The 16876-nt window shown below is 49.4% G+C and overlaps 1 protein-coding gene across 1 annotated transcript in view; it reads right to left on the bottom strand.

The window, feature by feature from the left end:
- The window catches only part of CPAMD8 (C3 and PZP like alpha-2-macroglobulin domain containing 8), a gene marked incomplete at its 3' end in the record, with an annotated part of 95933 nt that overhangs the window by 55898 nt on the left and 23159 nt on the right, over nt 1-16876 (bottom strand). The window contains exons 13-19 of the mRNA XM_082836630.1: nt 15386-15514; nt 8498-8681; nt 7038-7210; nt 6293-6442; nt 5759-5920; nt 4121-4263; nt 659-721 (exon numbers count right to left, since the gene is read on the bottom strand). Coding sequence (XP_082692756.1) covers nt 659-721; nt 4121-4263; nt 5759-5920; nt 6293-6442; nt 7038-7210; nt 8498-8681; nt 15386-15514 — 1004 coding nt within the window. The remainder of the gene's footprint in view (nt 1-658; nt 722-4120; nt 4264-5758; nt 5921-6292; nt 6443-7037; nt 7211-8497; nt 8682-15385; nt 15515-16876) is intronic.

Below are 16876 nucleotides of genomic sequence, written 5' to 3'. Positions count from 1 at the left end.
AGCTGAGTGCTTGGCTCTGTGCTGAGCATGTGCCACGGCATCTCATGCCAAGAAGGGGACCCCAGCTCAGCAGTCGGTCCACCCGCTGGCCAATCCACTAGCCCCAGGGTCTGAACTTTCATGCCTAACTGGTTTCCCAGGGCAAGTCACCACTACGTTCTGACACTAAGCATTGAAAGAAAAAAGCCAACTGCATCTGGCAAGAATTTAGCACAGCACTGCTGCTTCAAGGCGAACTAAAAGAGAAAACAATGTAGAAAGGAAATGTGCTGAGAGAAGCAGCCTGTTTTGCGGGCAGGAGCCTGAGTCCCCTGAGGAGCGAGGAGGGGGTGGGTGGGTGGAATTGAGTTCGTGTTCCAGGGAACTGTAATCATTTTAATGAGCTCGTTATATAAACAGAGCGGATAGAGTTACCCCAAGAGGGAGTTGTTAAGAAGCATGAAGCCCTCAAATTTCATATTTCATAGGCAGATGTCTGAGGCTACAGAGGGATTTGGGGCTGACTTCATAGCTTTGAGTTTTATGTGTTAGAAAAGGATGCCCAATGTCTTACTCAGATGTTGGTGTCAGATCTCCAGGCAAACCGACTGGGAACCATCTTTCATGAGTGCCTCTGAGTCAGCCCACAAAGGCAGCAAAGGAAAGAAATCATACTTACCTGATGTTGAGACAGTGCCAAATCCATGTTTCAGGGAAGTAGGTCCTTTTCTTCTTCTCTGCTCTATGAAAATTTTTTTTTTTAAAAAAGAAATGATTAAAGTTTCACGGACATAACTTAATTCTGTTACCTGGCAGGTTAACATTCTACTTGATTAGCCTATAACGTGTTAATTCTCTTACCCAGCAGCTTCATATTCTACACGTTTTAATTCTCTGACCTGGAAAGGTTAGTATTCTACTCTAATAGGACACAATGTGTTAATTCTTTCACCTGGCAGGGTTAACATTCTACTTGATTAGGACTAGTACAAGCGAGGCATCAAAGGCTTGACAGAGGCTCTTAAAATGACAGTGGTGCCTCGCATCCTGAACTTAGAAGGTAAGAAGGGCCACAGGGACCACCCCATGTCCTCTCCTTTGTTAATTTCCCCCCCTGGGTTTGCCATGTTTTTCTGCATCATTACATAGAGCTCTCCTATCCCCTCTCCCCCTTCCTCTGTGCCTTCCTTTTTTTTTTTTTTTAGTTTTTTTTAATTGAAGTATAGTTGACTTACGACATTGTGTTAGTTTAGTTTCTGAAGTACAGCAAAGTGATTCAGTTACACGTATATACATTCTTTCATGTGCTTTCATTCTTGGTTTATCCTCAGAAGCCTCACAGCCCACCTTCCTCAGGGGCTGTCCCATTCTTTTTTTTTTTCTTTTCTTTTCCTTTTTACAGTCTTTATTGAATTTGTTACAATATTGCTTCTGTTTTATGTTTTGGTTTTTGGGCCCCGAGGCAGGTAGGATCTTAGCTCCCCAACCAGGGATTGAACCTGCACCCCCTTCACTGGAAGGCAAAGTCTTAACCACTGGACTGCCAAGGAAGTCCAGGGACTGTCCTATTCTTTAAAAAATAATATTAATAAGCCCTACTTGACATCTGGCAAAACTTCTCAAGATTAGAAATGCTCACATCTCTTTCAACCTGAGGTTATCTCTCCCAGGGATGAACCCTGAAATTAACCACAGACACATGTGCAAAGACAGACTATGGTGTGGCTCACTGCAGCACTGTGAGAAATAACAAACATCGTTTGGTTAATCAAATGACAGTACATTCACACCGTGGAATATTACGTGTCAGTGAAAAAGGGTGAGGTAAGTATATATGTACTGGTATGAAATGGTCTCTAAGGTTTATCGCTGACTTTAAAAAGGAAGGCACAGAACAGTATTATAGTATTCTCCCACTGCGTTTTTTTTTTTTTAAAAATCCTTGTGTATACACAGAAAATTTCTAGAAGGATATCTAAGGAATTATTGACCATTATTGCCTCTTAGAAGGGAGCGGAGGATCTGGAGGTGGGAGGGAGACTTCCATTTCATTATATACCCTTTCATACTCTTTGAAAAATAATTTAACCACATGCATATGGTTAAGAAAAATGTCCTTCAGAATAAGGATGCATTATCCAATTACAAAAAGGCACAAACACTTGCTTTTTGAGGCATTTCTTATGCCTTTCTGCATTGGGATTTACAATTCCCTTTGAGGTTTTGGGTTTTGAGGCTGCTTGCATATCCACTTCAGGCCAAGCTCTCAGGAGGCACGCACATGGGAGGCTCCAGGCTTCCAGAGTAGTGTCTGGCTGAAGGATGCTCAGGGGCCAATATTCCACCTCCTCACTCAACCACATCTCAGAAATGCCTTCGTGTGCGTCCAAAGTACCATAGGGGGAGCCTGGTCTGCCTATGCCCTGATGTGGAGTTTGGAAACGAGGACCCCTGTGGGCCTGTTAAATGTGTGACTTGGGCAGGAAGAACCTAGGGGATCCAGGTATCCAGAAACCACTGCAGAGGAGACTGGGGGGACTGGGAAGGTTCCCAATCTGGGCAGAGAGGGCTTGAAAGAAGAAGAGGGTTTTCATGGACAGGCCTGCCAGGGTGGGAGATCCTCTGGGCCACATCTGGCTCAGAACAAGGGCTAAGGAGTCTGGGTGCCACCCTCAAGGTCTCCAAAGAGACCCAGATGCTGGGGCACTGCTGACCACACTGACCCCATCCCTGGCCCACTTGGTTCTGTGCTTCTCATTTAATGAGTTGGCAGGAAAGGGTACATCCAAGGCCTGCCTCCCCTTTCCCAGCCTACACACCCCTAAATTCACGGAGAGTGAAAAGGCAAGGTCTTCAAAACACCCTACCCCTCCCCAAGCTGGCTGGAGTTGAGGAGTTAGTGGGAGAGGCAGAGAATGAAGCAGGTGGGAAAGAAGACAGGTGGGGGATGGGGGAGCAGAAGGGAGGGAACAAAGGGAAAGACACGAGAGAACAGGAAACACTATCTCCTGTGAAACAAAGGTTTCCATGAGACCAGGGACAAAGCCACAAATCTAAGGGGGAGATGTGAACTCCTCTCTCTCAGTAATTGATAAGTTAGCAAACAAACAAACAAAATGAGCAAGGATATGGAGGGTTTGGGCACCATCTACCATAGACTTGACCAAAAGTACTCATAGAGAATCCTACACCCAATGACAGGAGCTTGGACATTCTTTTCAAGTAGATAAGAGCATTTACAAAAACAGACCATATACTACATAGCCCGTCTCCAAAATAAAAACCAGATGATGGGTATCATACAGACTATGTTTGTTGACCATAGTGGATATCATATAGACCATGTTCTCTGGCCATAATGCACATCTGACACAAATTTATAAAACACATAAAATTATAATAATTTTAAAAATCACTTGAAAATTGAACACACCTCTGGGTAAGTCACTTGCCACATCTGGGCAAATCAATTTTTCCACTAGTAAGAATCTATTTGGAAGCCAGCAATAATGGAAACACTTCATAGCACAACTTGGGTGCAGCCAAAGCAACAATCTGAGGCTTAAACATTTGATTTAAAATAAGAAAGACTGAAAAGTAATTACTTGGTGTCTAACTCCAAAAGGTAAAGAGTTGGAGGGGAAGGGGGAAGAGACAGGAACAGAAGGAAGGAGGAAATGGTGGGAGGAAGGAGAAAGGGTAATAGAGAGAATTTTCTAAGCAGAGTCTCTGGGAGTGGGAGGATCAAGCCACAGTTTCCCACCCTGCCCCAATTTGTCTGTCCCTAGGCAGATCTGCTCCCCTGTTACACCTTCCTTCTCTTCTGCACCCCCAACCCCCAATTCCATGCACTTGGATGGGTCCAGGGACTAGGGGGAGCAGGGCCAAAGTGCTCAGTGCCCCAGCACACTAGGCCATTGGTGAGTCTGGCCCCAAGGAGACACTGGGCAATGTCTGAAGACATTTTTGGTTGTCACAACTGGGGGTAGGGGCGGGGGGTTACTGGCATCTGGTTGGTGGAGACCAGGGATGCCACTCAACACCCTATAGTGCGTGGGACAGCCTCACCGCAGAAAATGATCCAGCCCCAAATGTCAACAGTATGAGTTTAGACAACCCTACTCGAGGCAGTGACAATTACCTGGGGGGTTGTCTGGAGGACACTGCTGCCATCAGGCTCCCTGTGTGGGGCTGGAAGGCAGGGACAGCCTCATCAGTGTACAGGCCGCCGTCTTGCCGGTGGTTCAGGCTCACCAGGTCTGTCATCACCACCAGTCCTGTTTCCTAGGCAACAGATAATGCCCAGACCCACAGTGGGGAAGTGGACATTGTAGTCCCAGAGGTCACTGCCCCAACATCACTGCTGCGTAGCCCTGAGGGAGTCAGTCCTCTCTCCAGGCTTGATGACACGGACTAAGGGGGTCATGGGACCCAGTAACCATCCAGGGCAGAGCAGAGGGGAGGCCAGCGCGTTTGTGGTCTAGGCACAAAAGGCCACATCTTGTACGGTTCCATTTATATGAGACGTCCAACACCACAGGCAGATCAATGGTTGCCAGGTGCTGGGGGAGGGTGGGTGTGGAGTGACTGCTAATGGTGACAGGTCTCCTTTTGGGGTGATGGAAATGTTCTGGAACTAGACAGAGGTGCTGGTTTGCACAGCACTGTGAATGTACTAAATGCCACTGAATTGTTCACTTTAAAATGGGTTAATTTTCTGCTATGTGAATTTCACCTCTATTTAAAACAAATCAATTGGCGCAGTGCCTAATCCGGACCAAGAGCCAATGACTGTGGGCTGCAGTTATTACTGTTATAATATAGGGACTTCCCTGGTGGTCCAGTGGTTAAGACTTCACCTTCCAGTGTAGGGGGTGCGGGTTTGATCTCTGGTCGGGGAGGTAAGATCCCACGTGCCTCACGACCAAAACACATAAAACAGAAGCAGTTGTAACAAATTCAATAAAGACTTTAAAAAAATGGTCCACATCAAAAAAATTCTTTAATAAAACAATGATATATATGTCTATATATTGGTATATATATTTGATACAGCAAAATGTTAACTGTGGGATCCAAGTGGTGGATCCACAGGTGTTCGCTAATTCGTTCAACGTTTCTGTATGTTTGAAAATGTTCCATAATAAAAATGGGAGGAAAAGGATGCCTTTTATTTATTTTAATTTGTTTTGGCCATGCCACAGGGCTTGCAGGATCTTAGTTCCCCGACCAGGGATTGAACCCAGGCACCAGCAGTGAAAGCACAGAGTCCTAACCACTGGACCAGCAGAGGATTCCCAAGGATGCCCTTTAAATGATTTAAAACCTAGGATGAAAAGTGCTCTCATGCATTTGAGTGGAGACCGCCAGCATGCTAAAGTGGGCTAGAATGACATTTGTGTGTATTGCGTCTCCAGCAGCGCCCTGGTCCCCGGAGCCAGGAAGGAAGGGGACAGATTTGAGCTATAAATGTCAGCAAGGGACCTGAGAACACGGCACCTGCACCCATAGTGTAGGTTTTCCTTCCACCAAAGCACTTTCATCATCATTGCTCCAGAACAAGTTCAAGTTATCAATGGATACTCATTCTGCTCTCGTCCGTTTTGCAAATTGGGAGGGTCCACATATGAGCTTCCACTGGGGAGAATCAAAAAAGATTCTGCAATGCTAAAAGTTTGGAAACTTCCACCCCAACCCATCTCTGTACCCCGAGACCCTTTGTTTCAAAGGAAAAGGAGCTCAGAAGGAGGCGGTGGGGTCCAAGACCACCTCTCCTTACGGCAAAGGCAAACCCGGAGTCCTTGGTGACGCCCCAGGGCCACAGGAAGATGGAGGAGCGCCGGCGTCGTCGGGCCATCAGCCCAGCCCACCAGAAGGGTCCATCCTCCCTGGACACCCCAAAAGCATCAGAAACATCGTAATCTTCCAATTCCCGGAAAACCTACAAAGAAAGGGGAGCAGGAACTGGTCAACTGAGGGTTTCTTTTCAACCCAAACTGGCCTGGCATGCTCCCATCTCAACCTCCTCTCACATGTATCACTTGGAACCAATCTTAGGAGACAGGAGTTGGTGGCATTAACCCATTTTTAAGATGGGAAGCGTGGGGCTGAAGAGGTGGGACCCGGACAACGTGACATTGGATTTGACTCCAAGATCTTTTAACTGCACCCAAACAGCGACAAGGATGGGGTTTGCTGAGAATGAACCCAGTGAAGAGAGACAATCTGGATTTATACGGGGCTTTTCAGTTATTGGAAAGGAAGAGACGTCCGTGAAGATGCTGGAGCCCAGTGCCCAAGGGCCCCCGCTCACCTGGGTGGGAGTCAGCCGAAACCCAGACCTGAGCAAGTAGATGCTCTTGTCAACCGCAGCTACACACACGCAACTGCCCCTTGCAGCCCTGACCCGCAGATCGATGACTTCCCCGGGTTGGGTCTCATTTGCTGAATATGTCAGTGAAACCTGGACCCAAACACAGCAGAAAACTCGGGAGCTTGACCAAACTCTCCAGACCCACCCACCCACCCACCCACCCTCTCTGCCCTCCGAGAAGAGTCGGTCCTCGCCAGCTAAGCTGGGACCCTGGCTTTGCTGCCCAGATGAGGAAAAGGATGGGAGGCTGAATGACGGGAACTAGGCTGGCGCAACTGGTACATTCTGTGCAGAAGATGGGAGGGGAGAAGAGAGGTGGGGAGATGGGCGGTGACAGAGGACATGTTGCAGCCAGTTTTGGAGGGCGCAGGGAGAGGACGTGGGGGGCGGAGCCCGTTTCGGGGGACGTGAGTGGAGCCCAGCAGGGACAGAGAACAGCTGACCACTTTTCCTGTGTGTAATGAATGCAATCCCCATCTGGGTGAGTTTTGGAGGATCTCCAGTAAAGACGCAACTTAGGATCCTGAAGGTAGGACAACCCTTAAAAGTCCTGCCTGTCATACTATGTGAAGTCTGAGTGGCAGCTGTGTGCAGTCTACCCCAGCCCCGACACCCTGGAGCCCTCAGCCCTGATGACTCTTGCCCATCGCCTCTCCCTCCCCCAGTTTGGTACCCAATGCTCTACCTGGTTTTCAAAGAAGGTCTCAACAGCAAACTGGAGGCTGTCAGCCACCCCTTCTCCATTCTCCCTGACGTAGAAGGCCAGCAGGCGGCCGAGGGGGACCATGCTGGGGGTCACGGTCAGCCGGAGAGAGGTCACGCACACATTGACCTCTGCTGCTGGGGCTGGAGAGGGCTCTTAGACAAGTCAAAGGTGGGGAGAGACATGAAAGCTCAGCATCCCACAGTAGAACCACCGATGCCCCAGTTGCTCTGGGGGTTACATAGGGGGTGGCGCGAAGAGATGGCAGCCCAGGGCTGGCCCAGGGCAACTACTCCATGGATACTCACACCCCCCGTTATTTCACCCAGAAGGGAAGATAAACCCAAGAGGATGTGGACGCACAATGTCCAAAGCACCATTCAGGCCAGTGGTTCTCAACCATGGCAATGCTACTCCCCAGGGGGCATTTGGTAATTTTGGTTGTCGCAACTTGGGGGTGTTACTGGCATCTAGTGGGTGGAGGCCAGGGATGCTATCCAACACCCTACAATGCACAGGACAGCCCCACAGAGAATAATCCGGCCCCAAACATCAGTAGTGTGGAGGATGAGAAACTGACGTGGATGAGAGAGACCCTGTCTGACGTCCTGTCTGCCTGTCTGCCCGCCTTCCTATTCATCATCCATCCATCCATCCATCCATCCAATTATCCACCCATCCATCCATCTATGACTCTATCTAACCATCCATCTATCAATTTATCTATTGATTCTATCTATAAAGCCATCTCTTTATCGACCCACCTATCCATGACTCTATCCATCCATCAACTTATCTATTGATAATTCTATCTATGAATCTGTCTCCCTATCTATCTATCTCAGTGATTCACACCCAGGCGTCACTTTTCCCCCTAGAGACACCGGTGATATCTGGAGACATTTTAGGTTGTCATACTGTGTGTAGGGGGGTTGCCACTGGCATCTAGCGGGGGGAGACCAGGGATGTTGCTCGGCAGCCTACAGTGCACAGCACAGGCCCCATACCAAAGAATATCCTGCAAGTGTCCACAGTCCTTAGTTAGGGCATCCTGCTTTAGGCAGAAGGGCTGTGAAGAGGAGGAGGCTGGGGAGCCTCAGGGGAGGAGGTGGGTCTTGTGAGGAACATGTGGAAAAGAAGGACCCCTGCATGGGGAATCAGTCTGGGCAAAGGTGGAAGGGGCCTGGCAGATGGCAACCTGGCACAGCGTGGGCCTGTGCAGGGGCCCAGCCCACGGCAGCCTCAAGAAGTGCTGCCTCCAACAGCTGGTCACTGCCCAAGTCCTGGCCCCAACCCCGTCTTGCCTGGGACATGTGCCCTCCACCCTGAGGCAGGCCCCCCCTCCTGGCTGCACCCTGCCTACTCCTCCTTGCTGGGGCGCGCACCCCAGTCTCAATGGTTCAGAAGGAATCCAGGAACCTCCAGCCTGTGGCCTAGCTCACCTGTCTCGGAAAGGTGCGTTAAGCGGATGGGTTTCTCCAGGGCTGCCCGCTTGCTTCTCTGCTGGGTGATGTGGGCAGGCTGCTGGCCCGAGAGCACAATGTTGCCCCTCGCAGCCACCTCATAGTACAGAGTGAAATTGCAGGGACACGTGGACTTCACTGGGAAATGGGCATCCTCCCCGACCTGTGGGAGACATGGAGCATGGGGAGCCATGCCTGACGTCCACAGCCCAGCACCAATGCCACAGCCTACCCTAGGGAGAAGGCCACTGTGGGGCCACAGGGAGGCCAAGAAAGCTGAGGGAGGAGCACTGGCTTCAGAGCTGAGTGCTCAGCATCCGGTCCTGGCTGTGGCCACATCGCCATGGCAACCTCAGCTGATGCTCTGTAAATGGGGCTGTGCTGCGGATGAACCGTGATAAGGGGATGGAAACTCTCCATGAGTGCAGTGTGGTAAGGATCTGAACCTAGCCTAAGAGAGGTCTGGCCTTCCAGGTCTGCTCCTGGAAGGTGATCTTTAAGGCCTTGAAATGTCCTGCCTGATGAGTCTTTGTGTATCTGGGGTCTGGGGCCACACCAGATACTAACAATATAATTTACGGTAGGGACATTGGGCCACACTATATCAGTTTGACCTCTGGAGGGGCTGAGACTAGGGTCGGCCAGGCAGGTGGTTAGCCATGTCTATGTGACTAACCTCCAATAAAAACCCTGGACACTGAGGTTCGGGTGAACACCCCTGGTTGGCAGTACACCATGCATGTGGTCACACATTGTTGCCGGCAAAGCCACACTGTCCTTGACTCTATGGGGGGAGGACAACTGGAAGTTCACATTCAGAACTCACCTGGCCTTATGATCCTCTTGCCTTGCCTGTTTTTAATCTGTATCTTTCACTGTATTAAACTGTAACTGATTCTAACAGCTTTCAGGGATTCTGTGACTCCCTCCAGAGATTAAAGAAACTGAAAGTGGTTTGGTGACCCCCCCCAAATTCTGCAATTGATGGGGGATGGTCTTGGGGACTATTCCCTAACTTCACAGGCACCAGTGCAGGCAATGGGCTGGAACTTCTCATTGGATATACACTTGATGAGTTGGGTTCTATCACAATCCCCAAGTTTCCAGAGGGGATTTGATCCCTTCCCAACATCAGTGAGTGGTGGGGACAGGATTCAAACCCCAAAGGGCTGAAGCCAGATCCCCATGCTTAACCTCCAAGCTGCCCTCATTCCCTGTGTTACAGCTGAAGTCTCCCAGGTCCTGTGACCTACCCGAGAGCTTGGAGGGTGACCATTTCCAACACTGATGTTACAGGCTGCATGAGAAGTCATCCTCTGGACTTTTGCCCCAGAGGTTCCCTCCTCTGCCCCATGTTTTACAATCCATGACTCTCCCCAAACATCTGGGCCACCCTGAATGCCCAGAGGAGGGTAATCTGAGGTGGTGAGTATCATTCTCACTGTGGGTCCTTGGGCAAGTCATTTCACCTCTCTGATCCTCAGTTTCCCCATTTGTAAAATAAGGTTATATCTCCTGGACAGAAGGTCCTGAGGATCCAATGAAATGATGAACGTATCATCCTCAACACCACACCTGTTCACTGTGGGTGGTTAATAAATGTCATTCTACTTCCCACTGAAGACAAGAACCCACCCGTTTAAGGAGCTGACCCAAAGGTACTCACTCCCACAGCCAAATCTGGGAAACTGGAGTAGCAGAAAGAAGAATGAACTCTTCAAGAGTGTCAAGGTCATGAAAGACAAGGAAAGACCAAGAAACCATCAGACTGGAGGACACAAAATGCAGTGTGAGATCCTGCATGGGATCCTGGACCGAAAAAAGCAGGTGCCTGGAAAAACTAGGGAGATGCAAATAAAGTCCGGGGTTTAGTTATGTCCAGTGCTGATGTCTTAGTTTTGACGAATGTGTCATGGTCTCATAAGATGGTAACATTAGGGGGAAGCCTAACGAAGCGCCAGTGGCCTTTTTTGTCCAAGTGCAAAAGCTAAAAAAATCCTAAAATTCACACGGAAATGCAAAGGATCCAGGATAACCAAAACAATCTTGACAAAGAACAAGGTTGTAGGACTCACGCTTGCCAATTTCAAAACTTACTACAAAGCTACAGTATCAAGACAGTGTGGTATTGGTATAAGGACAGACATATAGATCAACAGGATAGAACTGAGAGTCCAGAAATAAACCTCTGTGGCAAACTGATTCTCATCAAGGGTGCCAAGACCTTTTGATGGGGAAAGAACAGTCTTTTCAACAGATGATTCTGGAACAACTGGATCTCCACATTCAAAAGAATGAAGTTGGACCCTACCTCACACCATATACAGAAGTTTACTCAAAATGGTTCAAAGACTTAAATGTAAGAGCTAAAACCATAAACTGTTAGGAGAAAACATAGGGGTAAACCTTCATGACCTTGGATTGGCAATGGTTTCTTTGAGATATGGCATCAAAAGCACAAACAACAAAAGAAAAATAATAGATAAATTGGATTTCACCAAAATTAAAAACCTTTGTTGCGTCAAAGGACACTATCAGGAAAGTGAAAAGACAACCCACAGAATGGCAGAAAAGACTTCCAAGTCATATATCTGATAAGGGTCTAATGTCCAAAATATATAAAGTACCCTCACAAAAACAAAAAGACAAACAATTTAAAACACTAGGGAAAGAAAGCTGGATGAAGGATATGCAGGAACTCTGCACTACATGAGCAACTCTTCTGTAAATCTAAAGTTATTCCAAAATCTGAAATGAAACAAGGACGCATGGTGGTAACAGATTATAACACACTGAATCATCTTTTAGAAGTTCACAAGTCCATAGGCACACGGAAAACAACAATAATACAGCAAAAATAATAGTGGGGCAAGTTCTTTTTTTACCAGCTAATAAATTTAGAAGGAATGTCAGAATCATCATAAGTGCAGAAATCAGAGTATCCACCATAAAGCCAATGTGATAACTGATTACAGCAAGAACCATCAAAGATGCCACAGGCATTTGGTGAAAGGTTGCTGGGGCTCAGGGAATCATCAAAGATGCCAAAGGCATTTGGTGAAAGGTTGCTGGGGCTCAGGACACTGTGGCAGGGACCTCAGAGTGTCACCCAGATTATTTATTAGCTTCACCTGCAGAGGGAAAGAGCTGGTAGGAACCAGACCCAGCTTCAGCAAGGGTGGGGCTGCCCAAATCTGTGCCTCCTGATGGCGCTCAACAAAAGGAGTACGTACATAGTAGTTTCGCCAGAACCATGTTTTAACCTGAATCTCACTCATAATGTGGGATAATCTACAAGATCACAGGCTGGAATTCTTTACAAAAGTCATGGCAATGAAAAGGCAGGGAGACGGTTCTAGATCAAGAACGATTACGGACACAGAAGAGCCAAATGCAACTTTTAAATTGATCCTGAGTAAAATGCAGGCACGCATACACACACGCACACACAGGTGAGCACACACACATGTGCACATGCACAAGCATGCATCTACAAGACATGCATACACATGCACACTCACCATGCATGCATGGATGTGCACACACACTATATATAAACTATATCTCGAGGACACCTTTGAGAATCTGAATATTGCCTGTGAATTAGACAATATGATTGAGTTAATATAATTTTCTCAGATATAACAATGACCTTGCAGTCATGTTGAAGAATGTCCCTATTTTTTTTTTTTTTTTTTTGCGGTACGCGGGCCTCTCACTGTTGTGGCCTCTCCCGCCACGGAGCACAGGCTCCGGACGCGCAGGCTCAGCGGCCATGGCTCACGGGCCCAGCCGCTCCGCGGCATGTGGGATCCTCCTGGACCGGGGCACGAACCCGTGTTGCCTGCATCGACAGGCGGACTCTCAACCACTGCGCCACCAGGGAAGCCAGAATGTCCCTATTTTTAAGACACATTATGCTCAAGTATTTAAGAGTGAAGCATCATATTTGTAATTTCCTTTCAAATATTGCAGTCAAAAAAGGGGGAGGGCTTCCCTGGTGGCGCAGTGGTTGAGAGTCCACCTGCCGATGCAGGGGACACGGGTTCCTACCCCGGTCCGGGAAGATCCCACGTGCCGCGGAGCGGCTGGGCCCGTGAGCCATGGCCACTGAGCCTGCGCGTCCAGAGCCTGCGCTCCACAGCGGGAGAGGCCACAACAGTGAGAGGCCCGCGTACCGCAATAAATAAATAAATAAATAAGGTGGAAACAAATAGATGGATAAATAGGTGAGTGGACGGATGGATGGGTAGATGGGTGGGGGAATGGGTGGTAGGTGGATGATGGGTGCATGGGTGGGTAGATGGGAGGATGGATGGATGAGTGGATCGGTGGGGGGGTGAGTAGATGGGTGGGTGGATGGGTGGATGGAAGGGTAGGTAGGTGAGTGGGTGGGTGGGTGGATGGGTAGATGGAAGGGTAGGTAGGTGAGTGGGTGGGTGGGTGGATGGGTGGGTAGATGGGTGGAGGCAAAATATTAATTCATAAATCTAGGTGAAAAGCGTATGGTTATTTATTATACTTTTTTTAATTTCCCTCTAAATTTGCAAATATCCTCCTTATAACAACACCCAAACAAAAGTCTCTTTCTGTTTGAGATGTTGGGGAAAAAAAGGAAAGAGTGCAAATCTTTTTCTTCTTCTCACGAACTAACCCCATGGCATCAGAGCAACCCTAAAATATTGGGGTGACAGCCCCATTTACAGAGCAGCTCCTCCCTGCACATCCCTTGGTGCTGGAGGAAGAAGAAAGGGCCCCAACACAGAGCTGGGACTGCACCAGGCATGGTCACTCTTGCCTCAATGCCCTGAGGTCACACTCAGGGCCCCTCGATGACAGTCTGGGATGGGGAGAGCTGGCGCCTGCTGACCTGACTGAGGCAGGACAGAGGTGTCCCTCCAAGAAGAAATTCTGAGCGGCCCAGCCAAGTTCTCACCTACGGGAACAGTGGTCCCAGCAGACATGACACGGGACTCCTTCCCACCCCCACAAGAAGGTGGCCAACCCCAGCAGCCCTACGCTGCACAGATGGTTAAACAGTATTAAAACAAGAAGAGAGTGTGCAGCCAAGCTGGGCGCGACCTCACTGGAGTTTCTCATTCTCATAACCCCCACAGAGGGCCATTAAGCCCAGGGAATAGGCAGCCCTGCCACCTCAGTTCCTCCAAGATGCGTCCCAGGGGCCCCTCAGGTCTGGGCAGCACCCTCGGAGAGGGGATCTCAGAGGTTTACAGGGCTGGTAGGGCCTGGGAGTCCCATTGGCAAGTGGTTTCCATTAGAGGCAATGCTGGCAAGCCTGCCACCACCCACGGCAGCCGGGCTCAGCCCTCAGAGCATCAATTAGGGGAATTAACGGAGTGCTTTATAAAACATACATATACGTATATATCGTTTAATAGGTGAGGGGACAAACAAACCGCAGTTGATCCAAACCATATGATGCAATATAATTCGCCACGAAAATGAAAGGTCCTCTCAAGTCAGGAAAAGAGTCGGAGGTAGTTCGATGCAAATTGCTAAATGAAAGAAGCCAATCTGGGGACTTCCCTGGTAGTCCAGTGGCTAAGACTCCGCACTTCCAATGCAGGGGGCCTGGGTTCAATCCCTGGTCAGGGAACTAGATCCCACATGTCACAACTAAAAAAGATCCCACATGCCACAACGAAGATCCCGCAAGTGGCAACAAAGATCCCACGTGCTGCAACTAAGACCCGGCACAGGACTTCCCTGGTGGCGCAATGGTTAAGAATCCGCCTGCCAATGCAGGGGACACGGGTTCAATCCCAGGTCCAGGAAGATCCCACATGCCGCAGAGCAATTAAGCCCATGCGCCACAACTACTGAGCCCACGTGCCACAACTATTGAAGCCCACGTGCCTAGAGCCCGTGCTCCACAACAAGAGAAGCCACCGCAATGAGAAGCACGCGCACCGCAATGAAGAGTAGCCCCCGCTCGTTACAACTAGAGAAAGCCCTCGTGCAGCAACGAACCCAACACAGCCAAAAAAAAAAAAGACCCACTGCAGCCAAATAAATAAATAAATATTTTTTTAAAAAGAAGACGACAATCTGAAAAGGACACGCACTGTATAATTCTGGCTCTATGACATTCCGGAAAAGGAAAAAGTATAAAGACAGTGAAAAGCTCAGCGTTTGCCAGGGGTTGGAGGGAGGGAGGGAGGAATAGGTAGAGCACAGTGGATTTTTCGGGAAGTGAAACGATCCTGTATGACGTTGTAACGGTGGATACATGACATTGTGCATTTGTCATAAAACGTGCACCACCAAGAGGGAACCCTGACATACACTGGGGACTTCAGTGCATAATCCCATATTAATAGCGGCTCATCAATTTTAACAGATGGTAATAATCAGGGAAACTGCGTGCAGGGGAAGTGGGTGTATGGGAAGTCTCCATATTTTCTGCTCAGTGTTTACAGATCCCTATTTCCACACACATCTTCACGCATCTTACTTAATTTGGATCATGGAATAACAGACTTGGGAAGAACTATAACGTGAGACCCAGCTCTGAGTTCGTCTCATCTTTGCACTCGGTGTGTCTGCAAGTGTCTGGTGGGTGACTTCTGGTGCCTTTGCACAAGAAACTCCAGACAGTGGAGAACCAGGGCCAACAGGACCCTGAGGGCAGGTGACATCACAGTAAACCCTGGCCTTGGCCTAAATGTCCATCATAAATAAATTACAGGATTCATTCCATGCAATACTCCCCTTGCTGGAGGGATGGGGCTCCTGTGTCAGCATCAGCATTAACCCTGCTGGGGCATGTGCAGGCTCCCTGGAGGCACGTGCATGCTGCTTCTTGGGCCCCGTCCTACTCGAGAAGGGCACACCTGAAAGCCTTACCTGCAGGGGGAGGGAGGGCGGCTGCAGCTGCAGGTAGCACTGGCTTGGGGAGTACCAGCTGCTGAGGGAGAGGTAGCTCGGCAGGTACTGGGCCCCCACGAGCTTTCCACCGAGGGCTGTCACCTTGGTCTAAAGAAGAGAGGGTATTTGATCAAGGCTTGGATGCTTGGTGTAGGAAGGGGGTCTTAATCAAGCCTATGTAATGAAACCCCAATAAAAACTGTGGACACTGAGGTGGGCGTGAGCATCCCTATCGGCTGTGCTCTGTGTGTAGTATCAGGAGGGTGATGTGTCCCGACTCCACGCTTCTGCCTGCCCCGCCCTGCCCTGCAGCAAGATCTTCTCATGCTCCAATTTCCCCTTGGAGAACCTCTTCCCCAATTCTCAGAGCATGGGGTCCAGTGTGGCTAGCTTGTTCTTCCCCAGCTCCACGGGAAGCAAGTGTCCAAGGCTGGCCACAGGGTGTTGGGGGTTGGCTCAGGCAATGGCAGGTGGCCCACGTGGCCACTGAGAGACAGTTCCCTCATAGGCATATTAGGGAAGCCCATGTCCTGGGCTTGCCAGCACCTTCGGTGGCTCCTCGGAGGGTAAAGCCTCCTTGGGAAGTGAGCACAGGGGAGATGGTGGTCAGGAGAGGGAGAAGCCGCGCTGGGCAGCATCCCCAGAGCTCTGGACGCTGCTCCCCCTGGAGTTCTCCATCCTCCCCCTTCATGCCCCAGGGACTGGCAGTTATATTACTTTTGCTCCTTTGTGAGCTTGAACCTGCTGTCTTCACTTGCTGCTGGAAAAGTGTGGCTAACACAAGAGAGATGCCAGAAGTGGGGGCAGGAAGGGAGTAGTCTAAGACCTCTGTGTGATAAAGAATAAAGAAGCTGGGGACTTCCCTGGTGGCGCAGTGGTTAAGAATCCACCTGCCAATGCAGGGGACACGGGTTCGAGCCCTGGTCTGGGAAGATCCCACATGCTGCGGAGCAACTAAGCCCGTGTGCCACAACTACTGAGCCTGTGCTCTAGAGCCTGCGAGCCACAACTACTGAAGCCCGTATGCCTAGAGCCCGTGCTCCGCAACAAGAGAAGCCACCGCAGTGAGAAGGCCACACCTCAACAAAGAGTAGCCCCCGCTCACCGCAACTAGAGAAAAGAAGCTGGCCCACCTTTATCTCAGTTACTGGCAGATAGCCTCTGAACCCCTAAAATTTCCCAAGTGATGCGGGTGTCTTTGTTATTCATGGTGGGTCCTGATAATATGAGCTAATGAGATCATTCGGGATGGGGACAATCATGCCAGAAAGACCAATCATGGGATTAGAGGGTTGGGGCTTTGAGCCACGGGATGTGGTGTCAACTTGACCTCTAGGGAGGGGAGGTGGCTAGAGACTGAGTTCAGTCATGGGGCCAATGATTAATCAATCAAGCCTATGTAGTGAAACCCCAATTAAAACTGTGGACACCCAAGTGGGAGTGAGCATCCCTATTGGCAATGCTCTGTGT

The sequence above is a fragment of the Leucopleurus acutus genome, assembly GCF_964270905.1.
Source record: "Leucopleurus acutus genome assembly, chromosome: 3".
Classification (NCBI taxonomy): Eukaryota; Metazoa; Chordata; class Mammalia; order Artiodactyla; family Delphinidae; genus Leucopleurus; species Leucopleurus acutus.
This window is presented reverse-complemented; position numbering and strand designations above follow the sequence as displayed.